At 39.6% G+C, this 27,723-nt stretch overlaps 1 protein-coding gene across 1 annotated transcript; it reads left to right on the forward strand.

Moving 5' to 3' along the window:
• The first annotated feature begins 1,993 nt into the window (after positions 1 to 1,993).
• LOC139744047 (long-chain-fatty-acid--CoA ligase 5-like) lies at positions 1,994 to 27,340 on the forward strand. Its single transcript, XM_071654506.1, has 19 exons — positions 1,994 to 2,065; positions 9,338 to 9,461; positions 11,563 to 11,630; positions 12,247 to 12,348; positions 12,907 to 13,006; positions 13,967 to 14,175; positions 14,690 to 14,741; positions 15,823 to 15,896; positions 17,424 to 17,501; positions 18,794 to 18,928; positions 19,817 to 19,902; positions 20,381 to 20,435; positions 21,350 to 21,445; positions 22,318 to 22,479; positions 23,147 to 23,263; positions 24,709 to 24,852; positions 25,747 to 25,848; positions 26,501 to 26,572; positions 27,206 to 27,340. Exons 1-19 carry the CDS (start codon positions 1,994 to 1,996, stop codon positions 27,338 to 27,340), a joined length of 1,983 nt encoding a protein of 660 aa, XP_071510607.1.
• Positions 27,341 to 27,723: the final 383 nt, after the last annotated feature.

Consider the following 27,723-nt stretch of genomic DNA (forward strand, 5'->3'; position numbering starts at 1 on the left):
GACATGGAATCTCTCCACTAATGATGAATGATGTTGACGATGAAACAAGATCAGCGATCGTTCAGATGTTTTGGTGGTATCTTATTATGCATTTCACTATAGCTATTGGATCGTGCAGTGGATTAAGATAGAATGACAGATGAAAGTGGTCCTATTCACATAATTATAGTCTCTTCAGTGTCAGAACATGCAGGTCCTCCGTATAGGATCCTGTCAACATTGTTTGGGGCAGCATCGCCTTGTCAGGAAATCATTATTTTTCGTATGGCTGATGGGTAAAGATGGATATACTGTGAGTATGAAGTCCCTTGTCATGGATGCATGGAACACGTTTGGCTACATAACCAACCAATTGAAAAATCAACCATCCAACAAAAATATTTGATATTTATGATTTAAAAGCACTAATGCTAAAAATTAGATACCTACCAACAACACGATTTCACTCAGGGCTCACCCTAAGATCCTCCTCATCCTCCCCCTCCATTTGCGATACTCAACGACGCCCCTGGACCTGGATATGTTGAAAAAAGTTCAAATAAATTCCTTTCTCGTAATTCTGCTGCGATCGTAATGAATTTTTATGGTTGAGATCCACTCATTATGCATTTAAGCGCTGGATTTTTATCTGTTTGATTCTACTCGTGCGTCTTTACCCCACTTCCCCACCTCACATCTCACACAAAATACGATTATTTGTATATGTCAACGACCTATACGTTTGTCACAAAAATGTATATGATAATATAGAAATACACATTCAACAATTTCTGTTGTTAAAATCATAGTTATTGATAGTTGATGATACTGTATACCCATGGATTGATCAACTGATCTATAAACAATATTTTGCTTGTTTAATGAAAGATAGCTGTCTTAAACAGACTAAAACGAACCCGTTTGACATCTGAAAAGAGGCTGGTTTTTAACTGAAGGTCAAGCACAAAGTCATTTACACAGACAAAAGTAGGCCTACATGATGTCCAGGTGTTCTCATTGGTTATAGTTACGTAATCAGACTCCATAGACTTTTACATCGCGTAATCGGCTATTGTACAAAAATATGCTGACAAATCAATACGATCTATAGCACTGCACGCTTTCCTTGTAACTCTAAGCCGTAAATCTGCTGCTAGGAAGTACGTTAATCAATGTTTCGATAAATAGAACAACAAAATAGGGACCTGTACCGAACAATATGAACGTGCGTTTTTTTTTTTGTTTTTTTTTTGTGTGTTGTTTTTTTGTATTCCAGGAAAGATGATGAGTATGGTTTTGCATTCCTCTCAAACCATGTTACCGTGTAACTCTAAGCTCTAAACTGCTGTCATAGGCCGTTGTGCTGTTGTTTGTCAGCAACAAAGACCTGTACCAAATGATAATTTTCAACTTAGGTTTTTTATTTGATCCTGGGAAAGATGAGTATAATATACATTTCTCTAAAACTACAGGTTACACGAAGGCAGAAGTTAGACATTGTGATAGTTTTTATGTGCACTACAAGTCCCACGCAGTATAAAGAAGCAAGTAAACAAGCCAACATTAAAACTGGGCGGGTGGGATCATCAGTCTACGCACAGTTAACAGAAAGAGAAGTATAAATATCCAACCAAAGCGGTGTTTATTCAGAGAAGTTAACCATGTGTGACTCTTTTCATCAGTTGCTGATATCAGCATCACCCTATTCTAGAACTCGGAGCAAAATTGCACACACCTTATTCTCTGTATAGACTCTCGGTGGGAACCCCGGCGAATTTTACAGGTCACACTGACAAAGAATTGGCGTCGTCAGTTCGAAGTGGTCACATCGTCTTTACAACTCAGGTTTCGTTCCGCTCCTCCCAGGGTTGATACACTCGCATTCGTGCTATAGGTGCAGCTCACTACACACCCACTGATCCGTGCCATAGGGTCACAAGGCCTGATTAGTATCCAGCGGATAGCATTACCTACCTGCCTAGCTTCGGAGTCGCACTGTAGCGGTGTGGTCACGATGGGTGAGCGGGGAGTCAACCCTTGCATCAACAGGCGCGTCCCGCTCGATCACCAGTCCATTGTGCTGGACGTAAGTCGAAATTTTCTTACATTTCATTTGCTTTTTTTTATGTGTGTGTTCTCTTCCACCTGCCTAAATATCCGAACATAGTCTTGACTAATTCTTATCTTTTTATCTCTGTCAACATGATACTGTAATAGCCTTTATGACGATTACACAACCTATGAGTATAACCACCAATAAATGTTTTGGTTTTTTTCACCGATCACCCGTTATCAAGAACACTCTGAATTCGGAAGTAATTGATAATGATTTTGCATATTTAAGCCCTACCAGAATTAGAAATTGAAAATCTATTTGTTATTCATCCTGCATGTAGCTTCTATCAACATCACCTCCTTGCGTTAACGTATTCATTCACGAAGTTCTGGCAGTCTTTTGCAAGGAAACAAAATCGAGTGAATAATAGGCTGCCTATAACTATCTATGCCACCATTGACACGTGTACTTATGCTCTGCACACTTATACGGACATGACAAAAATACGTACAAATAACATACAAATATGCACTTGCATCTAAAAAGTGTAGAATTTTATAAACGGATTTCGTCGACCGTTTCTGCTTCTTTGTCTTCTATTTCCTTCCCTTTCTTCTTGTCTTGAGGAACCACGTATACACACAGTCTCACTTTAACAATACATCACTCATACACACTGACTATACAGTGTGTTTCTAAAAAAGGTAAACCCAACTTCAACGGCAAATTTTCAGAAAACTATAAAATATTTACACATTATTTTTTCATGGTTAAATAGTCCAATAAGTCCTCTGTCCAATGATACCAGGAAGTTATGTAACGCTCATGCATGACTGAGCATGATTCAGCTTAGTGAATGGGTGTGAAATCATCACTGTGGCAAGTTCCATGATCAGCATACATTTCTCACATTGTACCAGATGGCTCTTTTTGTTGGAGGCTGCCTGTCGGGGAACTGCACCCGAAAAGCCTCTTGAACTTCCACGAAACTTCTTGTTTCCTGGCATCGATTTACCAGGAATACTCTCTGCTCAATTGTCAACTGTACCATATTTGGAAAGCATGTGAAGTGTGAATGTGTCAGAAACAACCTTTGCTGAAGTTGTTATGTAATCATAGGTCTAACATGTGACAAAAATTTAACTTCAAATATGCCCTGAATGCATGACAATAGCAAGAAATAACTTGCCACAGTGATGATTTCACACCCATTCACTAAGTTGAATCATGCTCAGTCATGCATGAGAATTACATAACCTACATGGTATCATTGGATAGAGGACTTATTGGACTATCTAACCATGAAAAAATAATGTGCAAATATTTTATAGTTTTCTGAAAATTTGCTGTTGAAGTTGGGTTTACTTTTTTTAGAGACACACTGTATAGCAACACTAGCTCCTATCGAGTGGCGCGCACACACAATGGTCACAAACGTCATAATAGGCCTACTATCATATCACTCAAGAGACTGTGTGATTGGGTGACATGAGATGAATAAAATTGTCATTGTCATTGTCATTGTCAGTAATCATTTTGCTCCATTATAGTAGAATACTGAGTAGGGCCCTATATTGTGTTTATGATAGATGTTATCACATCATGATTGTATATGAATGTTGATACCACTGTACCAGGAAGGCCCATCTCCCAGTTGACTAAGCAGTCAGGATTACTCATCAGTAGGTTTAACAAAATTATCACTTATCTTGAGGTGCTATCGACATGACATGCACCCGGCAGACTGTCCCATCGAAAGTGACATGCATGGGTCACCTAAAGCTAGATGTCCGGACCAATAATAAGTTACTTCCGCTTTAACTCCATCTAAGCCTCTCATAGTCGTTTCCTAAACTTTCTCCGAATTCTGAGATCTAACCTCATTACCCCTTACCCCCTTGGTCCCTAGCTATCTGCTTAGTCATACTCCTTTACTCTAATACGTACGTCCACTTAATCATAGAAGTTAATTACGATGGAATTTCATGCGATCAAAATCCATCAATTACAAGGGAGAAATTCTCGTTGACATCTTTTCTGATAACGTCTCGATTGTGGAAATATTGATAATCTGATCATACACCATGGAGATAGAAAATACATAACGTCATGCGTTATTCAATAATGTATGCCAGGATTGAATGAGGAATGCGGGGGGGGGGGGGGGGTAAGTAAAAGGGTTCGTACCGTCAGGAAGAAAGATATGTCCTAATCCTATCCACATCGATACCCCTGAAAGACAGAGAAAGCGAAGTTATGCGGTACCTGGTCGGGAAACAACAAAATGCCCCCCCCCCCACAAAAGGAAAAAAACCAAGAAACAACAACGACCAAAGCGTATCGGTCCTCTGACTATCTGCGTAGGATATCGGCGATGTGGTTTTCTTATGTTAAGTTCCCTATCTTGATTTTCTCTTCCGCTATATATCTTTTCTTGCCTTTTCCCCTCTCAGCATGTTACATGTTATGTCTATGAATGTATGTGTGTGTGTGTGTGTGTGTTTGTGTGTGTGGAATAGTTAGCTCTCTCTTGCATCCATATCAATGCAGAAATCTATCAGGTACCGTGAAGCCAGGATCGTGAGCGGGAAAATTGCAGAGGCATAATTATTTGAACACACTAAGGAATCTACAGATGTGATGTTAGAATGTACCTATGAATACTTTTTTTATGCGGTCTTAAAACAAACAAACAAACAAACAAACAAACAAACAAACAAACAAACAAACAGACCAACAAAAGTGTAGTCATAATGCCATTACTTCTTGGACTGCTGTGCAAGTATATGTGTGTTTAAAGCCATAAATGTTTCTGCCTGTATGTCTGTATTTTGTGTAGTATGTGTAGTAGTAGTATAAACATTATTCCCTGATGTAAAAGAAACACCCTCAGGTCGGGAGTACCGTTAACAGCTAGAATTCGTTGCTCCGAATGTTCGTTATTCCATTCCGAAATGAAAACGAAAAAGCTTCGTAATTCCGAAGGTTCTTGAATATGCACCTCTCCTTTTTTTATTCTTTTCTTGGAGGGGTAAAATTAATGAGGTTAACACGAGGTAAAAGTAAACTTCGAGCACAGATAACAGTCATGTGTGTACAGGGGATCGTCTAAATCAGCAAAAATGCTAAAGGTTGCGATTTGGAGCATGTTAAAGTGGGATGTCAAATCTTATTTCGAAATAATAATTATCAGAGGTTTGGAATGAAAACTTATCTTTTACTGCCCGCAGACCTCCCGAGCACCGCGTGGCTCACTCTAGCATTAAAACGAATATCAAAACACAGGAGTTGGACCTTCTTGACAGCAGGAGCAACTTTTGTTGTTGCGATATACATCAAAATACACAAAAAATGAATAAATGCAAAACAGGATACTCATAGGAGATGACCTACCTACTGTGAGGGGCCCCGTGGCACAGTGGGTAACCTAGCTTGACTTCCAGTTGAAGGTCATGAGTTCAAATCCCGTGAAGTACTTACGTCTTTGATGGAAAAGATGATTGCTTCTATGCCCGCCATAACTATGTTCCTTTCAACCCTGGTGTATTTACATGGGTTCTGGCAACACTGAGGGGTAATACGAGTAATCATGTCAGGTTCCTCCTCGGTATAGCGCACTGTCAACACTTAAGAGGCTACCCTGGATAAAGGAGACCACACAATTATTTATATCGTTATTACCTGCATATGAAATAAATTGGAATGATGTATGGAAAAATCTGCTTTATTAAACCATCAGCTTATTTACCCGAATTAAGGCGGCTTAGTATGACGTTAAGGCGGTATATCACATGAACAGCCCAGTATACTATACTTGTAATTTATATCTTATATTCAGATTTCTTCCATGACAAACATAATGCGTTCTTAAGGCCTCAGCTGACATAGCAAAATGAATGCATGCAAGCTGGATATAACGAAATATTGCAATCCACTGTGTATCAACGGGTGAATAATACACATCCCCCCCCCCTCTCTCCCTCTCTCTCTCAATCTCACTGTCCCGTCCACCCCTTGATTGACTTCAGTTTACCCTTGGAGAGAAGCAATGTCACTCAACCTACAAAATTTCTGTCTGCCATTATGAGCGGAGAAAACTGATGAAGCAATTCAAAGTCTCAAATTTCATACCGATATTGTTCTTTTTTCATGGGATAGTTTGGGTCAAGGTGACTTGTAGAATTCAGCGAAGATGTGCTCTGTCTATTCCAGCGTTATCATTGTGAATCGGTCATAATATCATATTAAGAATATTCGTTACCAGTCCACTGAGGCCCAGATAGATACCTTATGTTTCTCTTGCATTTCTAAATCATACAAGGTGTATGAAACTTAAAAAGAAATGCTATACATGCATTTCTGGTTAGAATTATTCATTTTGTGCAGAAGAAATCACGAACGTCGATCTCCAGAGCTGCCTTATATCATCATTGTATCTTGAGAACTGGAACACATGTGAATGTGGCGACGAAACGTTCGTACAAGTTGTGGAAGTATACCGTCATGTGATACCTCCGTGAAATTGACAAACTGGATCACTTCAAAGCCTCACTCAAAACTCACATTTTTCACCGGGAATTAAATTGCTAACTGTCTTGGAGGAGTCTACGCCTTTGAATGTTTCTATAACAGACAAATATGGGGCTATACAAATGCTGTGGATCATCATCATCATGTGCTAACCACCGTGATTACGTCTGTCGTGTTTGTTGGTGGTTCTGTGACAAATCTGCTTCCAATCGTTTTCATTTTCCATTTCGCGCATCTTGTCCTCAAATATCGCTGTCCATAGTCGCTCTTAACCATTTTGTATTTTTTTCTCCTGTTACGTATTCCCTATCTTTGCGAAGTTCCGAGTAAGACACTGATGGTGAGAGTAATAATGTTAATCACGATTTGACGCTCTTTTGATACATACCTTTATATCGAAATTCGTTGCACCCAGTGGATTCTTACGGCGAAGAAGTGTTGGGAGGTTTGTTGGCTAGAGATCCGTCAAACGTCTCAAACGTCTTTCTCACGTTTATCGCAAATCAAATGTTTGGCTTTCCAAGCAGATAAGAAGATTGAATCAGTGGACAGTAGGCATGCTATTGAATACATTAATGGATTGTAAATGATACGATTGGGAATGCGAATGACAGTCCAGGCTGTATACCGTCCCTGATAATCATTAGCGTGTCGTCACTGTCCCGAAATTGATACAAGGTGGCCTTACGAATATTTAATTTGCAAAAATCATTCGCTCAGAATTGGCGCCACTCACGAAGCTGCTACCGGAGACTCAGAAACTCTATCGACGGTCATATACGATGGCTAAAGATTGGCTCATGAATGACCGGAAGCTTACAACGATGAGAGCCGAATTTATGCTTTGTTCGTTTGTTCATCAACTCAATAGGAAAGACGTAAAAGAGAGAAATATACAAAACTGTAAATAATGATCGGACAGCGATACTTGAGGACAAGATGTGCTAAGGAATGGAAGATGTGAAGGATTAAAATCAGATTTGTTACAGAACGATCAACAAACATGACAAATGTAATCACGATTGTTTGCAAGCGTGGCGTCACACAAGTTGACACAAGGTGACAATACGAATACGATAACATGTATCTCAGGAGTAAGCAAATACAGGAGGTCGCACCTGCAACACACGCTAAAGGCTACACGAAGATGTGAATCTTTGTTTATTACGAAATTTACCCAAAGGACGCAAAGGGAAGCACAGTGGCTACAGGAACAGCTGACATCACTCACGAAGTTGCTGCTGGAGAACCTCGATAATCGGCTTTCATACCGTAACTTATGATGCAGCGATGGCCAGCCGAGGATAGGATCAGGGTTGGAGTATAGGGTTAGGGTAACGTTGATCTCGATGTCTTAGGGTAATAAACTAATTAATCTCTAACCCTAATCCTGACGCATATATTCATATCCTCGACTGAGCATCGCTCCAACACAATTATGCTACCATTTCATACGATGCGAGATGCCCTCACGAATGACCCAAATCTTATACGATGGGAGACGAATTAAAAATAAAAAAAGATCTTTTATCATGTGTTCATCTTTACTATGACAATATGACAGCTGCATTTCCACGTCAATATGGGCATATTATGATCTATTGACACAAGTGATATGGGCTATTCTGGTACATTATGTATAAGAAAATAATGTGTGTTATTATTATCATTATTCCAAAAAAAGAAGTGAAGACGACAATACAGTGTACACGGTAAAGGGACTGCATGAACTTGTTCTATTCCGGTACTCTGCTGTGTAAACATGTTAAACCACAGCACACAGACATTGATATCTCACAGTCGCTGTTGCGTTTCTTTTCACATCATACAAACGGACACACATACATGCACACACACACACATACACACGCACACACACACACACATACATACACACACGCACACTATGAACAGGCACACAAACACACCTATGAAAACGCACACATCACTTCCTTGATTTACAGTAACACTTCTCCACAAAGACTTGTCGAGGAAAGAGAAAAGATTACCCTTGTGAATGCATTTAATATGTGTTTTGTCTGTTGAAAATAGAAGCTCGTAAAGCAGGATTTACACGTTGAGATGCATCTTTATCCATGCATTCACTTTGTCCACCTTGAAAGCGCTGCACTAAGTACCCGCAACCTTTACGGTTTGAACACCACTTCATCCATGTTGAAGTTTGCTTTGATCGATGGAGTCAAATCGGACAAATAAAATGTCAACAGTTCAATGAAAAGCGGAAAGAAAGAAGGAAATCGTATATTTCCAAACTTGGTTTCAGGACGCGATGATATTGAACACTATATTACACATTCAGAGTAGCTTCCCCTGAATTTTGGGAAAACTTTTGAACAATTAGCACCTATGATATGCATTTTCTCGTTTGACATAAAGACCATCAAGCATGATAGCTTTGCGAGAAATGATTGACAATTGTGTCAACTTAACAATGGTAACTTGTATAAAAGAGTGGGAGGACCATGGTTGCCAAATCATTGACGACACAATAATTTTATATTTGAATGATTTTTGGAATATGTTTCTGTCTAAACCAATAGAAAATTTGTGAAGCGATAACATTATCATCGTATGCTATACTCTTTCATTAGAATGTTTGATTCTGTGAAATTCTTTTATTTTTTATTCCATTTTCAGTTTAAATGATTGCGGTCGTTGGGTGCGTAAGAATGCGTGTATGTATGGCTGTATGTTTCAAGATTTAAATTACGAAACAATATACAATAGTTATTTATGCTTTTCTTGTCGCAGGGTGACGAGCGCATACACATATCGCCATTATGCGACCACGAGAACGGGGAATATTACATCACCCAACTCTACGATGACGTCACAACTCTTTACGAGGGGTTTTTACGCGGAGAGAGAGTTTCAAGTAAGTGGAAGGAAAGATTATAAAATCCCAAAGAGCTTACTTTTATAGCACTCAAAAGAAAATGCGAGCTTTCATCGGAGAGTTTACGTCTTTCAAATTATAGAAGATCACTGTTTGCATGATTATACGGTATGATAATGATTATTCGGTTTCTCGATACCCATGTGCTGTTGGCATAATTCTACATTACTCGTTGAGAGAAACATTAAGCATTCACCTGAACAAATGGGATGCGTCCCTTGTTCAGCTCTGGTTTGGTAGCGTGACCATCCATTGTTAAGGCGGTGTCACACCTGTCCAGGCAAGCTACGCGGGCTTGTGGCGAGGAGGTAGTTTAAAGCACGTAAAAGATTTTCCGCGGGCGGACAAGAATGTTTGCAATTTTCGCACTTGTTTCTTACTTACTAGACGCGTGCTACTTAGCTTGTACTTGCGCGCGTTCCGTGTGACTCGCGTGAGAGCTTTGAAACCGATCCATTTTCTGTTACGAGCGACTTACGGGGATTGCGAAGTACCTGCTTTGGAGTTGCCTGTGAGGTGCTACCGGTAAGGGTTTCCTACTTGTGTTCTGCGCGTACCTCTACGGGCAACTCCCGTGACTCTTCCGGAACAAGTTTTGAGCATGCTCAAGGCCTTGTCATACAGTATCTGGGGAAGTTTTGCGGCTTGACTTGCGGGGAAACAAATTTGCTACCCGGAGCTCTCCACAGTTGGCCCGAACTTGACAGTACCTAGCACTTATCTCGTCCTTAGTTGCCCGAAGGTGCGCACGCTAGTCCAATTTTCCCGCAGCAAAGTTTTGAGCATGACCAAAACTATTTCCGGATGAGTCGCGAGGATTGCCCGAAGAGTTCCACGCAGAACACCCGTAGGAGGGCCGTAGCCGCCGCAATTCACAGGCATTTGACCCACTTGAAGTAGGTAAGTTGCCCGCTGATCTATGCCTATGTGAAGGGAGTGCGTGCCATTTGTGGGCTCATTCTCTTCTTTGTCCTCTGTCCTCTGTGGCGTCGAGGATTACTTGGTCCCTTTCGGACAGGACTTCATCCGCCGAATGGACTTCAGCAGCAATTTGATGCATTTACTGTGAATCTTCCGGGCTTTGTGGCTGTCCATCCACTGGAGGTTCTCTGCCCTTGTGCACTTTCCGTCTACGGGGCATCTTCACTTCTTGAAAGCTAGTTGACAAATGATTGTTTGCCCATCCACTCGAACCAGCCTATTGTTCAGACCAGCACTCACCTCGTAGGCGACTAGTACGCAGATAACACGCAGTTATGGCGCAGGTACTTCGCAGTGCCCGTATGTCGCCCGTAACTGACATAAAAGAAGCTATCACGAAGCTATCACGTGACACCCACGCGCCTAACATGCAGTTCAACGGAATACACGCAAGAAGGACTTAGGTATCACGCGTTTATCATGTAATACCCACGCCAAACTCGCCCTAAACCTTGTCCGGCCGCAGAAATTATTCTGCGTGCTGAAAAATCCCCATACGCAATAAGCCCGCTTAGCTGGTGTGACAGGGCCTTTTTTGGCAGCGGGTAAATAGAGCCAGCGTGCGCACCTCTGGGTAACTACTTTTGAGATACATGCTAGGTACTGTCATGTGCGGGTCATCTGCGGGGACCTCCGGATAGCAAAAATGTTCTTCGGAAGTCGCACGCAAGGCTGGTGTGACACGGCCTTTAACTAGTATTCCTTTTATCATTTTTGTCTTCCATTCCCTGTAGTTGAATTGAGGGGACGTGATGTGAGAATGGTTGATCACAAACATGATTGCAAATTACACACCATGATTATCAGCTGCTGCATGCAGGGAATGTTCTAATCCAAGTGTCTTCGCGAAGAGCTTTAGCTATTCTGTAGGCTCATTGTTCTCACTTACATTTCGTTATTTTCATGTTTCGTTCAGTTTCTGATAAGCATATACGTGTCTGCTATGACAGGATACTAAATAGCGGTTGTAACTTGTTGGTTGCGTCATACTCCTTCTACGTGTCACTAACGTATATACATTTTCTCTTGAGAGAGTAATGAGAAACATAATCATCACAAAAATTCAACCGCCAATACGTCATTTCGTTTTACACACCAGATGATGGACCCTGTCTTGGATGGCGTACGAGTCCTACATCAGAATACACATGGATGTCCTACAGCGAGGTAAAACAAATCGTCATTGACGTTACTATGATCCCCTTATACTCTTAAAAAAAGGCCACAAATATCCACTGATTAACGAGCAATTATTATTGATACAGCAGTGGTTGCTGCATTATCATAGTGACATTGATACAAAAATAGTGATATTTGGGGAGAAAAAGACAAATGAAAGATGGACACTGAAGGTAATGATAATGATGATAATTTACAAAAAAAAAACCCATGATAATGGTTACAATAACGGGTTGTTTTAAGAATGATAAGCAGAACTTTTTTTGTTATTTTCTCCATTTTATCCTTGCTATTATGTCGAATGGATCGTATTTTGATTGCAAATTTGCTAGCAAAATAAGTCATTAAAAACGGTGCACACCGTGCCAGAGAAATTGCCTTTTTTTCCCCGAATTCAGTGATTCAATGACAATATTCTGTTTGGCACCGTAATTTAAAGTGTGCCGGCAAGAGTCATCGTGTCCAGGAGACCGGAATTCGCACTTGACATTTTGTAACGTTGAGAGTTGGCTAATTTCATATTGCGGCAGATAATGCTGCCATGCGTATGTTATAGACATTAACGCATTGCGGTTGATATTAATGTGTTTCATTGTCCTTCCAGGTTCGGAAACAAGCTGAGTACTTTGGTTCGGGTTTGCTGGCAAGAGGCTTTGAGCCTTCCAACGACACTAGAATCGGGATTTTCAGTCAGAACAGACCCGAGGTTTGTCTCCCCCACCAGGCTTTCTATGTTCACGTCAACTCGAAATGTATTTCGGGAGTACTAGTAATTGATATAGTTGACTGTATTTAGAAGAACACGTTCCTTTGGCACAACACCCAAGATGTATGATGCAACCGTGAACAATTTAAAGTGGTTCAAAATCGAACCCTCCTCTATCGATGCGAGAAAGTCTATAAGAGTTCTTAGATCAACCTGTAGAAAGGGAAGAAGTTCAGATAAACAAATAGTGATAAACTGATATCAGAGATAAGAGTAAAGAAAGTAGATTATCGAATAGAAGAGGATGGAACTCATCTCACAGATAATTCTTTTCTTTTTCATGTAATCATCACATATGTCCTCAGACCATGATCAGTGCAGGGAGACTGACAATATTTTGGATTTGGGTATTTGCATTCCCGCTAACCATCTCTCGAAATGTGTCAATGTCTTTCGGAGATTTTATTAAGACCTAGATTAATGACTTTCCGCTTCAAGGTACCATCGATGACCTAAATTAAATTTCTCTCTTCCAACTCGTGCATTTCTATAATCCAGTGGATAGTCACCGACCTGGGATGCATGACGTACTCCATGGTTACAGTCCCACTTTACAGTACCTTGGGACGCGAGGGATACGAGTACATTGTCAACCTGAGTAAGTGCCAGTGGAATCCTCTTATAGGGATTAACCTCGCTTCTTTCATTTCTATTTGATTGTGTATGCATGAAGACAACCTTTTCCTCAGCAATTTGTTTTATTTCGTTTTCATTCGTTGCTATACATTCCACTTGAATGTTGAGATATAAATGAATAATGACAGGAAACAGAATGTCTCCTGTCAAGGAGTACACTTGAATCATTGTAATTGAATTGCTAGAAAAATACTAATTTGCACACACACAAACACAAATGCATGCATGTAACATATATAGTAAACACACACACACACACACACACATATATATATATATATATATATATATAATATGAGTATATATATATATATATATATATATATTTGCGGAAATAAGCATTTTTGGCCAATAAATAATGAGTTTATTCGACTTGAATTTTCAGCGGCCTTCTTCAGAAATCTTTTCGTGGAGCCAATACGTGAATTCTGAACATGTTTATATACATCATATACATGTATATACATATATATATATATATATATATATATATATATATATATATGTGTGTGTGTGTGTGTGTGTGTGTGTGTGTGTGTGTGTGTGTGTGTGTATATGTGTGTTCTAGACCAGGATAAAATGTCGCCCATTTCCCTTGCAAATTGTTTTTATTTTATGAATAAAAATCTAAGTGAATAGGCATGCGTAATGTATCTTATTTGTCAATTTCTTTTTTTTACTATGGATCATTCAAACCAGGAGAATTCCTACCTAAACATTTATTGTATTGGCTATCTTAAAATCATGGACATATATTTTAAGTGATGTTGAGTTCCCCTTTGGGAATTCCAAAGCTCAGATCTCTGCTAGAGGAAAATATGTTTTAAAAAGGTGCGCAATGTTACACCTCTTTCGAAGCCCCCCCCCCCTTTTTTTGCTGATGTTTATGATATCATATTCAATTCAATTTTCTCTCCTGCAGCGAACATCACCCTCATGGTCGTAGATTCAATGGACAAAGTCTCCAGTTTGTTGGAGCAGAGACAAAGCATGCCTACCCTGAAGAAAATCGTTGTCATGGATACTCCAATCACAGACGAGGTCAAGGATCAGGCGAAGGCAGTCGATGTGGAAGTGATCGCTTTTGAAGATCTACTCAAAGAGGGTAAAGAGAACCTAAAGGATCCATCGGTGAGAACATAATTGCTCTTTTCTTGACATTTTTTTTTCCGCCGCCCATTTGCCGGCAGTGACATTTTGAATAGATTTCACGCATGTACGCACAACCCAAAATATTTCCAGGACTGATGCCTTTTTTTTATGCTCGGGTACGAATGTATTCCCTGTCTGCTGTAAGTCACATCAAAACACCCTGAACAATGTCAGCTATAACTGTAAAGAATTCATAGACGGTTTGCAAGGAAACATAGCGCTTTATGTTTTATCTAATCATTCGTGACGCCAATATATCATTTCGACATAGCGTTATATTAGGCTGGAAATCCATGAAATCTAGGGAGTGCCAAACATGATACCCAATGCATCAATTCAAAATCGAATGTGCAAGATATGAATATGCGTATAATTATTAATCTCGAATTTATATTACAAGGGCGATTCTCAAGATTATCCTGTTGGTAATGAAAGTAAAGCAAGCATGGCTCTGATACTCTTGCTAATTTCACCTTCTCTTAACGCCATGCAGCCCTGTAAACCCGACGATCTGGCTGTCATTCGATTCACGAGTGGAACAACGGGTAGGTGGTCAATTTTATGGACAATTAAAATCAAAACTTCAATTACAATACTCTCTCTGTCTAAGTTCAGCTCCAATGTTAATGATTTTCTATTTCCACATTCACCAAAGTACTACATTGATCTACTTTGAATGACGACGGAAACGATGTTGTTTTATACATTTTGCAATAAATTTTGATTGTTGTACTTTTTGAGTTATGCAAAATGTATCAATCAGCAACAATGATAACAAAACAATTCTTCTTGTCCTGAACTGTACTGAATTTTACACATTCAAAAACTTTATTATTTTGTTCTTAAGATCACAGATTTTTTATGGTTGCGATAAAATATTACTGCATTAAAGTAGAATTGTTGGCCTATTTCACTAAGAAGATGAGCGACCTTCAACACAGTATTGCCAACGTATGCTTAGCGATTGATCAAACATCTTTCAAACTGCATGAGATAACCCCCCCCTCCCCCCCCCCCCCACACACACATCATGATATTTCGCTGCACCAGTGACTATGAGGATATTTTGAAGCGGATACAAGTGACGTTATTTAGCATTGCTGCTGGCCGTTTCACTGCTCACCCTTGCACTTTCACGTATCAACAAGTTCAACCTCCCCTACTCAGATTTCGCCGAACATTCGTGCATACAAGCGGAGGAGCAATGTCTAGCGTAGAATAATCCGTCTCTGACATTAATGTAAATACTTCAACGGCGGAGATGAAATTCTATTTTCGTAAGAATGCAATGTGTTGACCTATAAAGGTTCCGGTGCGCAGCGCATGCGCTTTTTGTTCTTGATCACAAACAACGTCCAAATCTCACACAGGATACAGCTGTGATAGCTTTTGTAGATTCCCTCTGCTATTTTAACGTATTGCGAAAAGAAATTTCAACTGTATTAAGCTCTGAAAATGGGTTTCTATTGTGAAAGGTGATGTATTGGTCATGTTATTATGATAACGATGAGTAAAATCTGAGATATCGGAAGAACTCGTTCATACAATCCTAACATATTGATTTCTAATGCTGTCGTTCTACCAGTTTGTTTAACTATTTTGTATTTATATATTTTACCATTCTAGGTGTCCCAAAAGGTGCCATGACTCTACAAAAGACACTCGTAGCCGATATATCTGGCATTTATCCTCACATCAAAGTGAGTACTGGTATACATGTAATTTGATGATAACGGTTGCTTAGATTTGCTTCATACACAGCATGATATACGTCGATGTCCCTCGTTCTCAAAGACGCAGATTAAATCTACGTTTTCCATATCGTTTGTGACAGTGTGTCTGTGTTTGAATATGCAGAGACTTTTGCAAGTGCGTGTGTGCCCGCTGATGATTCTATTTTTTATTCGCAGTATTGCCACTTTATATACCAAAGGATACAAACGTTAGCCTTTTGGTATTAGATTTGTTTGCTTTTTCACACTCTGTTCCTGCATCTTCAAATAATCGGTATACGTTTTGTGCTATTAGGCCGCAAATCGTGGGTGCTTACAGTCAATATGAAAACGATGCTCATTTTTGTCTAGTGTCAATATGATTGATCCTGAGGTATTTTAAAGACACGTCTCCACTGGTATACTTATACTATACGCCGAATATTTCGTGAGGTTCTTATTTTCGCGAATGTTGCGAGTCAGGTGCTATTTGCGAAATTAAAGACACGCGAAAATATTGACTCTGATCCCGATGTTAACTTGACATACGCGTGTACACTTCTCCGTTCAGTACAGGACTCCACGAACGCGAATATAACCACTCGCGAAATCGTCAGGAATTCCCAATTCGCTAAAATTGACAGACTCGCGAAATATATGGCGTATAGTTCTCTCTCTGACAGGTGATTTAACCATATTACATCAAGAGTTTGATTGTAAAGTGAGTTAACTCCGTTGCCGTTAATTTGGAAAATTTGCAATTAAAGTTGCTCAAAATCGAAGAAAATAATGAGAACACAATAAGGGATATTCATAATCATACACTGTAAAAATATCGGTGTTAGATTTAACATCACGGGTGTTAAATCTAACACCGATCAAACTTCAATAAAGGACCACACCCACAGGTGTAAAAAATGCACTGTGATGGTGCTGAAAAGTGTTCACTTGACACTTCGTGGAGTTAATTTGACACTGTACCTGGTGTTATTTTGACACTGTACTGGTGTTAATTCAAAATGACACCACATGGTGTTGATTTGATATTTGTTGGTGTTAATATCAATGGTTTAACACCCGTCCAGCTTCAATAAGAGACCACACCAGCTGGTGTTACTTTGGTGTAAATTCATTTTCACATTTTTTCAAAAATCTAGTATTTTAATGTAAAATTCTTGATCGTCTTGTTTAAATTAAAAATCAACAAGAAGTGCAGTTACTAAGAAACTCTTCAAAAAACAGTTTAAAATTTGGAAATGACACCCGGAGGTGTTAATTTAACACCATAAATGAGCACCGAAAATTTAATACCAGCTCGGTGTTCACTATTTAACACCGGACTTTTTGCAGTGTAACTTAAGAATATTCCTCGTTATGTAATAAAGTGGGGTATCTGTGGAAATGTGTTATATTGCCATGTCTGGTGATGGACTTACTTCAAATTGTTTTGAAATGACACCTAATCCGTTTTACGATGAAACTCTTCGTGATATCATATCCCTTTTCATCATGCAGCCCGTCTTCGAATGCGCACCGGGATCGACTTCCATCTCGTATCTGCCTCTGGCCCACGCCTATGAACACACTCTCGACGTAAGATTCCATTTCTTTGTGTCGTTCGTTTTGCTTACTGTATAATCTAGCATTAATGTCCGCTTTTTGCACTGCACCGGTTTTGCACAAGACCAGTGCTTCCTGTGTATACAGTGAAAGAGATAGTGGTCTTATCTGTCAACGATGGCCTCTGACAGTGTTAGCACTGAATTTTCCAGAGAATTGGAATGGAACCTAGAGTCTCCTTGGTACCACTCGCACGTTACAAATTTACAATTTACTTTGCTAAGTATAAAGAGAATTATATTATTCACTGTTAGTGACGGGCTGACAATGGACAACTATACTTAATAGATGAATTATCTTGTTGGTCTGATGAATTATCTTGTTGGTCTAAGGGTATTAGTATCCCTATAACTCCGTAATCCATTGGGCTGTATATTTAGCCAGATAGGAAGTATCAAATACTTGTCACATATCACGTCAGTCAATACAACGAACAAACTCCCATCATCCAAATCAGCTTTAATGAGAATTAGGAAAATGAATAAAGACTAAAACCTTGGTTTAAGGAGTAGAAAATAACACCAAACACATTGAATGCGCTGAATTCTAAAGGTAGCGACAGAAGAAGGGCAAGGCCGGTTCTTATTCCCAAAGTTAAATGCTAGCTAAGTCAATGCTACGAAGACCTCGTAAGATGTCTGTTGGACTTGGCTTGTAAAGATAACGTGGCGTGTTCTTGGAGTTCCATTCTTTGATTGGAGATTAGAAAAGTTTCGTCATTATCAGTGAAGCATTACTCCGAACTGGATTAGCCATTCCGGCTACGCATCAGTTTACCCTGATAGTACAAACAATCGTGCGAGAGACAGAAGCAGTCTAAACCAACTGATGTATTGGGACTTAAATTGGCGGAAATGTTTGAGCACTTGATTATATGTTTACACGGTGGTAGTATATAGCAGAGACTGAAACGTTTTATTTTCATCATAAGATGTGGAAAAACAAGCCAGGAATGCAAGAATACGTACGTCACGTACTTACCCTCTGTAAGTTCACCGTCGCTGTGATTAAGCGATATAAACATAAACAAAGGAGAGAAAAGGAGGCCTCGAAAATTTATTCAAACCATATCCTTCATTTATAGCTATTTCTCCTCATAGTGTGAGTCGATATAATCGGTTGGTTGGTTTGTTGTTGCTTGTACTGTGGTTGACATTTCCCATGATGAGAGATATGGAATGTACTATAGTTAGACTGTTGCCATGGTAACTCAACAGGTGTTGATGTATGAGTAACAGTGTGATCCGTCTGATACTTGTTTGCAGGCTATGCTATTCCAGCACGGATGTAAAGTGGGATTCTTCCGCGGGGACGTGAAAACGCTCGTAAATGACATGCAGGTCCTCAAGCCGGACATCTTTCCCGGCGTGCCCCGCCTAGCCAACAAGCTCTACGACAAGGTATAACAATGATTCTTATGTGCATATAGTTATTGCTTGTCAATTTTAGGGCGACAAGAGAACGGACATCTTTTGTGTTCGTTCATGTCGTGACATTACGTATCAAATACAACATAGAAGACAGCCGTGCTCGAGTTATACCACATCGATGGAAACTTACCGAAATATTGACAGATAAAGTCCTCTATTTCTTTTTGTTTGTTTATTGTTGCTCGCCCCTTTCTGATCCCTGGAAATTTTTTCGTCATAAGCATGTTTTTTTTTTTCTTCTGTTTAATAAATTTCTATCGGAGAAAAGAAATTCCCTTTCAATGCAAGCTCATTTAGTATCGAATTCAGCAACAGGAAATTGCTGTTAAACCGATGTATACTACCAATACCGAATATCAGAGATGGGCGAGCAGATATCAACAGATTTTTTTTTGAAAAAAACAAAACAAAACAACATCACACAATTAAATGGAAATGCTGACATATCTATGGAGTCATTGGCAGTTTCTGGCTTTTCACAACATCAATAACTGATAATGAGTAACAAGGTAATCATGTACGTAAAGCTGCATAATTATAATGATTGCATTGGAGACGAAAATAATAACATGAAGCATGCGTGGCCACTGACTACAGATGGCGCACATCACATCACTTCACGAGATAAAGTTGCACCTGTTGTAACAAAATATAATGTGAAAAAGAAAACATATATGCAGGAATATTTCTGATAATTTGGATATCATTTTTACATGATTTCAGACGTGAACGAATTTGAAATTTTCCTTGTATGTTTCTTCACTGTTTCAGTCCTAGATGCTGTGTTTGGGGTTTAGAGTTTTACCCAAAGGAAATCTAAAAACACCCACATTTTCACCACCATTTATTTTGACTCAGATCATGAACGGCATCAATTCGGCGTCCTTCATCAAGCGAAATCTCTTCAACTTGGCCTACTATTTCAAACGTCGCGAGACCGACAGGTGAGACGTATTTGATGTCTTTGTATGCAGAATGTACATCCGTTGTTTCTCACTGTCAAACACTTCAAGTTTGTGATAGAACATGCCACGAAACGCGTGCAATTGTTGGTTAATGACTCATTGTCGATAGACTGAATTAGCAGTACAGGCATTGTTACAGTGGCCACAGAAGCAACTGGTAAGATTTAAACTTCCTTCTTATTAGTATGATATATTGATATCGAGGTAAAATGATCTGTAGAGGCATGATTATTTTTTGTTACTTGAATATATTTTCATTAATATTATTTGAAGGTCGCTTGTTGGTCTACGTCGTGTCCATTATTGCGATCATACATTTTGATGGCACATGTTTATCATCTTTTGTCCATTCATTTCATTCTCGTTGGTCGAAAGTGCTGGTCACTTCGTGATGTTGTTTTTACGGAAGTGCAAAATTATTGCAAATTATTTTTGCTTTCTCTTATCCCCTCTCCAGTGGCATCGTAAGGAGAGATTCCTGGTTCGATAGCCTAGTGTTCTCCAAAGTCCAGGTAGGAATTCCCTCTAAAAGAACTTGTAAAAGTTCTCGCAAACATTCTCGCCATGAGAAGGAATCATTGAGTAGAGTTATGATCACTGCTCTCGGCATTTTTCGTTGTGTTTCTCCTGAATGAGGACGAGGGTGGAGGCATGTAGTCTTTTAACCAACTCTTGCTTGTTGCTGTTGGTGTCTGATGAATTTTACACCATTTTCGATGTTTATTTTAGAAAAAGAGAAACAAACAAAGGGTTTCGAAAATCATGTTACAAAAACACTGAACTAGAATCCAAACGAGAAATGGTAATTATTAATCAGTGCAGAGTGGCAGCTTAGTTTATATCGCTATGAGTGATTATATCATATTTGAAAGTAAGATCATGACATTTGAAAGCATTCACTCAGTATTTTCGCTCGGTAATGTGATTTTAGATGTTGTCGAATAACGAAGGAAACTGGAAATTGTAAAATTAAGATGTGTCGTTTGCCTTGTATGATATATGCGTCAAGTTAAGAGAAGTGATTTGCGTCTCTGTCTTTCATGCTTACCACGGTTGACCTGAAACAATTTTTACAAGAATCATGAAATGAAAGAATGAAAACTTATCTTTGTATCTTTACTGTTTCGAAATACAAGTTGTAAATGTATACCACGTATGTTCAAGTAATACTACTAAATTACCTCAAAGAGACGAAACTATGAATAATTGTAGTCACAAACAAAACAGCATCATGAATTATTGTGCATCAAAGTCACTGTAAAATTACTTCCTTCTATTATGTAATGTGAATGATATACAATGCCGCAAGATGCTGCTGTAGATTTCTAGTTTCTGACCGTTAGATAAATCGACCTCATTTCCACCATGTTTACTTTGTTATTGAATAATCGATTACCCACAAGTCTTTCTCTGAATCCTATCGAAGGCTTTACTGGGTGGAAACGTCAGCTGGATGATCACCGGAAGTGCACCCATCTCATCGGAAGTTCTCGAGTTCTTCCGGGTCGTTTTTGGATGCAAGGTGCGCAAATCAAACCATAATGGTTTCCTCGCCTGCTAGAAAAAGCGCATTGTTTCTTTGAACTTGCGACATTGTAACACCTAGGTCATGAAATAAAGTAGACAAAAACTTAATAGTTTCCTATGGAGGCAGCGAGTTAGGTAATACAATGTAGTTGGATGGTGAGAATGTGAAGATCAATACCAAATCCGCATGGACAATTATAATGTCACTATTACATAAGATTCAATATCGTACAAGAATGCCTTTGTTTGTGAATCAGAGCTCTGAGAAATTGAGGTAATGGACGCACCAGAAAGTATTGATTGAGAGTTTATTACAAATCTTGACGTATTTTTCTTATTTTAATTTCGACTTTCATGTATAAAGTTATTTTCTGATCATTCATAACAGCAGCTCTTTACTTAGCACATTAGGAATACGATAAAGCTCTAGGAATTGCGTTCATCTTATATCTATAAAGGCGTGATATAGTTTTTGCAAGATAATGAGAAACCATTTATGAGATATGAAAAAATCTAAGAGGAATTCAAAATTTATTTGATGAAAATCGGTCTTGGAATTACTTAGATACTCCCCACAATAAAGTGGTCCTAATAAAAAGTGGGTCCCATCAAATAAACTAGGAATTCCTCGTAGAATTGAATGCTCTTCCATAGGCCTACTTCCTAATTAGTTTCTCATTATTTCACAAAAAAAAATATCTGAAAGCCCCCATCTCAACCAAAACTATAACGTCCCTTTAACAAGAATTGAAGACGCTTGTTCCTGTCATTTTGTATTATCATGCTGAGGATGGATCGCTCTTACCGCCCAGACAGTCTTCTGCAGAGGGTCATACGTATAACAGCTTATCATTTCAAATTCTCTAGATTTCAGAGGCCTACGGTCAGACGGAGAGCGCAGCCGCGTGTACCTGTACGTCACCGGGGGAGACGGAGAGCGGACACGTTGGAACCCCGCTCCCGTGCAACATGGTGAAGCTAGTGGACATTCCCGAAATGGGATACTTTGCCAAAGACGACAAAGGAGAGGTCAGTGATCAATATCGATTAAAAAAAGAAAACAACAACAGCCAAAGCATTTACTGTACTTATCTCATTTACCATCCCTCAAAATCGTCTTTACATTCAAGGGTAAAAAGGAAAGAAAAGAAAAATTGAACATTGTGAGTTTAAAATTACAGGTAAATGTAATTCCAAAAATGGTGACATAAAAGATATTCACTTATTGATATGTCTGGCATTCATTTGTATCTGAATGTTTATTATGTCAATAGACTTTGTAAAAAGATAAAAGATCATGACACTACTGCTTAAATTAATTTTTTAAATATGATTGTTACATATTTGACGCTCCTATCATCAACCCTCTCTCTTAAATGGACACAGCATACTGTCCTATTTAGACTCCAAAAGAAATCCTGCACAAAGTCTTTTTGTCTTGTTCTTTTTCTGACCCTGCCTTATCACATACAAATCTCAATGCTCCCCCCTCAAAAAAGGGAAAAAGAAAGAGAAACAGAGAAATAAAGGGAATGCAAAAAGTAATCCTCATTGCATCAGCAACGTATGGGAAAAGATAAAAAAGGACTAAAGTCTTTGTTTAAAAAATAAAAAAAGAACACTAAATACACACAAACTATTAATATTAACAGCTTCTTATCACTTATGTTTTTGTCTGATTGAATGTGAAATACAGGTGTGTATGAAGGGTCCTAATATTTTCGCGGGATACTACAAAAACAAGGAGAAGACTGACGAGGCCTTGGACGCTGATGGCTGGCTGCACTCGGGCGACGTCGGACAGTGGCTTCCGGTAAGTCTTGGGTGGGAGCAAGGAAACTCGGGCATGATTGCAAAATGGCGAGTAGTGTCGACTTATGCCAGTAGGGCGACGAGAAGAGTCAAGGGCTCTTGAGAAGTGTCGAGGGGTGTCGACAAGGGTTGAGGGGTGACAAGAAGGCCCAATAGATGACGACAAAAGTCGACGGGTGACGACAGGGGACAAGGAGTATTGAGAAGGGTCAAGGAGTGTTGAGAAAAGTCGAGGGGTGACGAGAAGGGTCGAGGGGTATTGTAAAGGATCGAGGGGTGACGAGAAGGATCGAGGTGTGTCGCAAAGTATTGACGGGTGAAGAAAATGGTCGAGGGGTGACGAGAAAAGTCGAGGGATGACGACAAGGGTAGAGGGGTGATGATTAACGTCGAGAAGAGACGAGAAGGGTCGAGGGGTGGCGGAAAGTGTTAGAGGAGTGACGAGAAAGGGTCGAGGGATGATGAAAAGGGTAGAGGGGTGACGATAAACGTCGGGAAGAGACGAGAAGGGTCGAGGGTGGTGTTAAGTGTTAGAGGGGTGACGAGAAAAGTCGAGGGGTGACGAAAAGGATAGAGGGGTGACGATAAACGTCGAGAAGAGACGAGAAGGGTCGAGGGGTTGCGAAAAGTGTTAGAGGAGTGACGAGAAAAGTCGAGGGATGACGAAAAAGGTAAAGGGGCGACGATAAACAACGAGAAGAGATGAGAAGGGTCGAGGGGTGTCGAAAAGTGTTAGAGGGGTGACGAGAAAAGTCGAGGGATAATGAAAAGGGTAGAGGGGTGACGATAAACGTCGAGAAGAGACGAGAAGGGTCGAGGGGTGGCGAAAAATGTAGACGGGTGACGAGAAAAGTCGAGAGATGTCGAGGTCTGTCGATAATTGTCGACGGGTGACGACAAGGGATGAGGAGTACCGAGAAGGGTCGAGGGGTGACGAGAAAAGTCGATGGTGACGAGAAGATTCGAGGTGTGTCGAAAAGAGTCGACGGGTTAACAACAAGGGTCGAGGAGCACTGATAAAGGTCGAGAGGTATTGAGAAATGTCGAAGGGTAACGAGAAGGGTCGAGGGGTGTCGAAACCTGTCGAGAGGTGTTGAGAAGGACAGAAGGGTGACCAGAAGGGTCGAGGGTGACGAAAAGGGTCGAGGGGTGACGAAAAAATGTCGAAGGGTGAAAAAAGGTTCGGGGGGTGTTGAGATGTGTCGATGGGTGTTGAGAAGTATTCAAAATTGTAGATAAAAGTGGAGAATTGCTTTAGAGTGAAACGTGATTTTTACCTTTAGCTCGCTTTTGCTCTGTAAATAGTGTTCTGGTCTTGCTTGGAATAGAGAAGAAAAGCATAATTTTGTGTTTGAAATCGTAGTGAACATGCAAGCTAGTCCAATCAAACTAATTTAAAAGTGCCGAATTGTTTACAATTTGCTTGACTCTTATTGTTGCTAACAGAACGGAACTCTGAAAATCATTGATCGCAAGAAGCACATCTACAAGCTGTCACAGGGCGAATACGTCGCACCGGAGAAAATCGAAAACATCATCATCCGGAGCAATCTTATCGCCCAGGCGTTTGTCTATGGTGAAAGCTTACAGGTGAGTTGATAGTAATTTTAAGTATAGCGAGGACGATGACGAAGAAGACGTCGATACTAATTATCTACAAGAGCCTGACACACACACACACACACACACACACACACACACACACACACACACACACACACACACAGAGGCCCACAGACGCTAGGGGGAAAAACAAAGACGTAGACAGGACAATCAACAAGAGACAATGGGAAGAGAAAGTTCATTATTTTCACCTTTTTGTAACCATGCCGCCCATCGACATGCTTTAGATCTCTGTTGATAATGCCTCCGTGTGCACCATCTTATATTGTTTTTCCATAGCCCAAGTGCATATCTCCTTTTGGAGGACTTTGTCGTCTTTGCAGTAGTCTGACTTCATATATTTCTTGACCGGCAACTGGCATGCTTACTCTTCGATATAATTGAATTGCTGAGTACATGTGCATAGTTACTATAATACGTTCTTATTTGTATTGATTGATAAATTGATATGTGACAAGAATGATAATAGCCATATTCAGGTCTGATAGGCAATATTTTCGAAGAAACCATGGATAGGAAATTTACAGTTAATATGACTTATTGATATTTTAACTGACTCCCAACCATCTCAAAAAATATGTATCGTATGGAATAACAGTGAAGGCATTTTCCAGGACACTGGTTGTATGTGTGAATTTCCTCAATTAGCAGATCATTCTAGAAACACAAATGACTTGATATTGTCTTCCTTGGGAGCATGTTTGAACGACTCCCCTTGTCAAGGGAAAATCATTGTCATTCAGTTCAGATGCATAGAAATGATAAAGAGACATCGATGCTGAAAAACCACAATCTATGACCAAAAATTTGTTGTCAAGCGCTTGGTGTCACCCTTCTTTCGTTCCCCTTTAACCTGTATAGTCATATAATGTGGCAGTCATTGTGCCGGACGAGGACGAGCTGAAGAAATTCGCCGCTAATAATGACTTGTCTGGAACCACTGAAGAGCTCTGCAAAAACGAGGTTTGTATTCCAAAGTCTGACTTTCCCGGGAATGTGCTTTTTTCTTTCTTCTCAACGCGGTTTATTTCATGCTAAAGAAAACGTTCTCAAGAGACATTGCAAGCAAAGTATTTACTTTTTTACTAACTCACTAATTTTCCCCCGATGTTTAGAATCAAGTTGAAAAACGTAGGCTGTGTCAATTTTCTCTGTGTATTAGTTTTGTTCACCGCCATTACATGTTGCCATGTTAGAGAAACAGTCATAGGTACTAAATTCCGAACTAACAAAATCAATAGTTTTCAATCACCAATTAGATTATAAATCAATGTTTTATTAGACGTGGATATAGAGTACCGAAGTGATGATGTAACAGTATTTAATTACAGCATGGCTTGGAACCAGGTGCGATCATGGTTAGCAACAATAGTGTTCACAGACCAGGCAATGTGATATTATTTAGAACCAGTTTCTATGGTGATGAATAGCTATGACATCACACTGTGGTACTCTATGGATTGCAGCTGGAGCAATTGAGCTATGTGATCGAGTAAAAAAAGCCTTAATCTCTTCAATCTCATCAATTTAGATTACTGCATTGGCTGCATTTTGCTTGTCAAATTCTTCCGGAGGCATGTAGTATTGTTTTCGCTCAATATTTGTCATTACATAGACTGTGCGGAAGGCCATCGGGATTGAGGTGGACAAGATGTGTCGGGACGGGAAACTCTGTGGCTTTGAAATGGTAAGTCATTGCTTCTTATCAAAGACTTTTCGAATTTTCAGATTTTATTGGATTCAGACATTGAGGATAATGAAAACATGATGACGTAAGATGGATTAAATGGAGTAAATGAACAGAAAACTAGATGAGTAAAATCAGATTTATTGCATTTCCTTATGACCATCTTGCATCATACGAATCTTCTGTCTCTTTATGAGCATAAATAAACAGAAGAAAGTGAGCTGAATCCTCAATTTTTCGTGAACGCTGACGTTTGAAGTATGATCCTAGCATAGAAAATCGATGTTCGTTATTGAATGAATATTGGTTATAGTTTGAATTTCCAGCTATTGTAGAATAAGTAAATGAATGAGGAATATTTACCCTTTTTAAACATGAACATTATATTGTTTCATCGCTCAATATTTGTTACTGCAATTTGTATCATGGTTAATGGATTTAAAAAAAAAGGAAAAAAGAGCAAATGGCGTGTACCGCTATTGAAAGAATATAATGTGGACAAGTCAGATGAATGGTCAGACACTCAACTGATAGTTCTTGAGTAAATCAGTGAAAAAAAAAGGTACAAATGAAAAGATGTATAGGGTGTTCGTCATGTAAATCACCCATCCATCCGTCATTCCTTGCCTTCAGGTACGAGAGTTTGTCCTTCATCCGGAGCAGTTCACCATCGAAAACAACCTCCTGACGCCCACCTTCAAGAACAAGCGCGCCGCCATCAAGGAGATGTTCCAGGCTGACATCGACGCCATGTACGCCAAGTCGTAAAAGACGAACTGAAATCACCGGGCGATCGCTGGCTGTGGGTGCCTGTATACAGCGTGTCCCTCATTTGCTCTGTGCTCACCAGAATTCAGGCAGGGTCTTATGAATAGTATGGACCTTTCCAAGCCCAATCATTTTGTCGTACTAAGACACTACAACAGATTAGTATACTACTGATCAGCTGTATTTAATTAGATTGAATTCATTTTCAGAAGGTATTGGATTTGGAGATTGCACATGCATTCCTTTGAATTTTACAGGGGAAGTGTAATACTTGTGCTTCGGCGTATTTTCAAACGACATACATGTGTATTTTTGTGGTCTGTTGAACCATAGTCTTCCTCTGAAAACCTCCAAAACTCTATCTTCCCAATGTTTTGTAGATT

Source organism: Diadema antillarum, unplaced genomic scaffold (assembly GCF_040938485.1).
Source record: "Diadema antillarum isolate AM-2024a unplaced genomic scaffold, OU_Dant_1.0 seq00001131_RagTag, whole genome shotgun sequence".
Taxonomy (NCBI): domain Eukaryota; kingdom Metazoa; phylum Echinodermata; class Echinoidea; order Diadematoida; family Diadematidae; genus Diadema; species Diadema antillarum.

Bases quoted from the DNA above. Each gene is read 5' to 3' on its own strand.
- LOC139744047 (XM_071654506.1), top strand. From the start codon at position 1,994: ATGGGTGAGCGGGGAGTCAACCCTTGCATCAACAGGCGCGTCCCGCTC. The intron at 21,446-22,317 runs GTGCGCAAATCA...CAAATTCTCTAG, and splicing joins GGGTCGTTTTTGGATGCAAG to ATTTCAGAGGCCTACGGTCA. The intron at 26,573-27,205 runs GTAAGTCATTGC...CCTTGCCTTCAG, and splicing joins AACTCTGTGGCTTTGAAATG to GTACGAGAGTTTGTCCTTCA.